This window comes from Peromyscus californicus, unplaced genomic scaffold (assembly GCF_007827085.1).
Source record: "Peromyscus californicus insignis strain IS unplaced genomic scaffold, ASM782708v3 Scaffold_19__1_contigs__length_69161282, whole genome shotgun sequence".
Lineage (NCBI taxonomy): Eukaryota > Metazoa > Chordata > Mammalia > Rodentia > Cricetidae > Peromyscus > Peromyscus californicus.
This window is the reverse complement of record NW_026294491.1, coordinates 62,701,314-62,705,159: the sequence shown is the minus strand read 5'-3', so window position 1 is coordinate 62,705,159 and position 3,846 is coordinate 62,701,314. Positions and strand designations below refer to the sequence as shown.

General features: G+C 46.0%; 1 protein-coding gene across 12 annotated transcripts in view; it reads right to left on the bottom strand.

Moving 5' to 3' along the window:
- Nucleotides 1-3,846, bottom strand: part of Usp49 (ubiquitin specific peptidase 49) — an 80,474-nt gene that overhangs the window by 6,169 nt on the left and 70,459 nt on the right. For 10 of the 12 annotated variants that reach the window (XM_052745537.1, XM_052745542.1, XM_052745535.1 and 7 more), the window contains 3 exons: nt 1,607-1,715; nt 1,060-1,114; nt 909-977 (listed from right to left, as the gene is read on the bottom strand). In XM_052745537.1, coding sequence (XP_052601497.1) covers nt 909-977; nt 1,060-1,114; nt 1,607-1,715 — 233 coding nt within the window. Of the gene's footprint in view, nt 1-908; nt 1,115-1,606; nt 1,716-3,846 lie in introns of all 12 variants that reach the window. The other 2 variants (XM_052745547.1, XM_052745546.1) reach the window with 2 other exon arrangements.

Genomic DNA, 3,846 nt, shown 5'->3' with positions numbered 1-3,846 from the left:
CTAGGAAGCCAAAGGAGAGAGAAAATGATGACCTAGTTTACATTTCTAGACAAGTGCAGCCAGGAGATGGGAAGGGGACAGTGGGGACGGAGCCACCTTCTGATTACTAGTGGGGAGGGGGGGACAAGTGAATGACACCGTGCTCCCCATAACCTCTGCCTTTCACCCCACCAAATACCACCACAAAGACTCTTGCCTACAATATTGACTGACCAATCTTCTGTCCTTGTTTCCTTTATGCCTTTTTATTGTCTCCTAAAGCCTCCACAGAGACAGCCAGGATAATTCAGACTAAGAGGAAGAGGGGGAGAGAACGGGAAGTGGAGGGGATTGACAGCAGTACTTGTTTATAGGCTTGGGCTGCTGAAAACCTACTTACAGCCCATCTGCATCCGTGCAGCAGCTGGAGACTGCCCTAGGGTAGGGCTGAAGTGGGGTAGGGCCCTTTGGAGGGCCCTTGATACCCACACTCCTCAAGGTAAGGGAGCTAATGAGGACTCAGAAAGTGCCCCAAATGTCCTCAGAGTTATTTGAGTGAGGCCAGAGATTTATAACATATCACCAGGAAGTCACAAAGGCCCCATTATTTCTGCATGACCCAGAAGGAAGCTGAGGTCTGCAGAAGTATCATTACCATAGCCATAGTAATGCCATCAATAATCAACACTACTGATGATACTGTGCTAATCTCCAGCACTGCATCTAAGTACTTTGATATGGGTAGTTCTGTTCAGTCCTAGCATAACCTTACATTCTTACCAAAGCCCCAACTTTCATAACGCTTCTCACTGAACTTTAATGTCTGTAATCTGTCCCTAGCTGACCCAGGGGGCTGGAGATAATGAAAAGCAGTAAGGTGTGAGCAAACCCCCTTTCCATGTCCCGACCCCCCGAGTAAAGGCACGCACCTCCCTCTGTGTTGTAGCAATAGGCTGTGTAGTGTCCTGAGCCAAACCCTTTCCCGTGATGCATGACCACTGCGGAGAGATCATAGGCAAAGGTCTCTTTGTCAAGAGAGGAGAGCATGTCCCTGCAGCAGTAAGGTTCCATGGTTAATACCTGGTCAAAGACGACATGGACCCCAATCTTCTCGCGATGATTACGGCCAGACCACCTAGAACGTGGAAATGAATTTCTTACTCATTCAGACTGGTATAAGCTAGTTAAACAGGGAGCTAAGAAAATAGCTTTTGTTTTTGCTTTTGCCCCCGGCTAATCAAAATCCATGTGTATATCTGCTGTGAAAGTTCCATGGAGTATTTGAACCTACAAACCCCTAAAGAAACAGTTCAGGCATGGCCTCTGTATAGTCTGTCGCTTGCCCCTTTCACTGTTATTTTATACTGACTCCTTGGGATGAATTTGCATAAGCCCAAACAAGGCGAGGAGAGTATTGGCAGACATTAGGTGCACACTAGAAATGAAAACAGGGCAAGAGAGCTGAAGCCCAGGCTGCTGGCTCCAACATCAGCTTTTCTTACTGGACAAGAACCATTGACTCTCAACAGCAAGTGCAAGGCCCCACAGGAACAGGATTCTCCTTCCCACACCAAAAAAAGGCATCTGTCCTCCCCAAGCCCTCCAGGAAGCTCATCCCAAAGCTCACCTGAACCTTTTAAGGTGCAGCCGGAGGACCTGAGGTAGTCTGTAGATCATTAACTGCTTTCGGGCTTCACTCAGAACAAGGGGTTTGGGGTTAGATTTTCGTCGTTTGCCTGTGTCGTTTGGAAAGGTATAAGACATAGGCAGTGAGGAGCATCAACCAGTTACTGACTACTCAGTAGACATTCTCCTTAGCTTTCAAAACTTCGACCTCAGTTTTATTTATGGTAATAATGGGACACATCCCAAATATGTCTTGCATTTCCCAGCTTCACAGGCCTGAATGCAGCGGCTCTGGAGTTGTGGCTAATATGAAAGGAGTGATGGGACCCTGAGGTGACTGAGGATGGGAGCTTTGCACCACTATAGTCCAACAGTAGGAGCCTGCATTCCCCATGACCAGGGAGCCACATGCTAGCCTTGGGGTGTCCTCCAGACTTCTTTTATATGACAGTCACTGTTATTGGACTCTTTTTTTTTTTTTTTTTTTGGTTTTTCAAGACAGGGTTTCTCTGTGTAGCTTTGCGCCTTTCCTGGAACTCACTTGGTAGCCCAGGCTGGCCTCGAACTCACAGAGATCCGCCTGGCTCTGCCTCCCGAGTGCTGGGCTTAAAGGCGTGCGCCACCACCACTGTATTGGACTCTTAAAAGCAGCCAAACCATTCCTGATATATCTGCTTTCAAATTTTTGCTGTCAGCAGCTTCCAGAAGTGATATGGGTTCAGGATAGCATATTGCAGGTGTCATGACTTTTTGGATGGAATATAATGGATGGCTGCCACCACAGTGAACACAGAGTTGAGTACACCGGGGTTCTATACTTTCCACTCCTATCACTTACATTAGCTGCATGTTATGTTTAAAAGGCTTTCTCTTCTCACCAGTTAGGTCTCGCTGCACTTCCTGCTCCTAACTATCAATAGGCCAAATGAATAAGTTACTCAAAACTCTGAGCCTCAGCTCTCTGTTTTGTTTTGAATGTTTCATATTTAAGGCTTCGAAAAAAGATAATAAATTATGATTACTAAAGGACAGAACATGAGAGCAGTTTTTTCCCCCCAATATGCTTTGCTTATGGCATATACAAACCTTAAAAAAAAAAAAAAATTTGGTAATCGTGATGGCTAATTTTGGTTATCACCTTGATACACCTGGGAAGAGAGACTCCTAATTGAAGAACTGCTTACATCAGGTTGGCCTGTGAGCATGTCTGTGTGGAATTTCTATGACTGTTGATTGATGTAGGCGAGCACAGCCTGCTGTGGGTGCACTACCCATGGGCAACTGTGCCTAGCGGTATAAAGGTGGCAGATTGGAGCTGGGAACAAGCCGGGAAGCAGGTTTCCTCCAGGGTTTCTGCTTCAAGCTCTAACCTTGAGTTCTTCCCCTGACTTCCCTTGATGATGGGCTGTATATAACCCGAAAGCTAAAATAAAGCCTTTCCTCCCAAGTTGCTTCTGGTCACAGTGTTTATCACAGCAACAGAAAGCTAACCAGGGCAGCAGTTCTGTGTTTATGCCATAGTTTTTGAAAGGTGTTTCTCTTTCTTTCTCCCTTTTTTTCTGAGACAGGGTTTCTCTGTGTAACAGACCTGGCTCTTCTGCACATATGCTGTAGACCAGGCTGGCCTTAAACTCAGAGATCCACCTGCCTGCTGGGATTAAAGGCATGCACAATCACTGCCTGGCTGAAATGTGTTTCTTTCTTCTCTCTCTCTGTGTCTCTGTCTCTTTTTTTTAATATTTATTTATTATGTATACAGTGTTCTACCTGCATGTATGCCTGCACACCAGAAGAGGGCACCAGATCTCATTACAGATGGTTGTGAGCCACCATGTGGTTGCTGGGAATTGAACTCAGGACCTCTGAAAGAGCAGCCAGTGCTCTTAACCTCTGAGCCACCTCTCCAGCCCCTGAAGTGTGTGTTTCTTATAAACAAGGTGGGAAGATAGCCAAGGTCATCTAGTCCAGTGGTTGGTTCCCAACCTCTGGGTCACGACCCCATAGAGGTCAAATGACCCTTTCACAGAGGTCGCCAAAGACCATTGGAAAACACAGATATTTACAGTACAGTAGCAGAATTACAGTTATGAAGTAGCAATGAAATAATGTTATGGTGGGGTCCCCACACCGTGAGGAACTGTATTGAAGGGTCACAGCGTTAGGAAGGTTGGGAACCACTGGTCTAGTCCAAAAGAACAAATGCTGACTCTAATTTTGTTTCTAAACTATAGACTTGTAAGT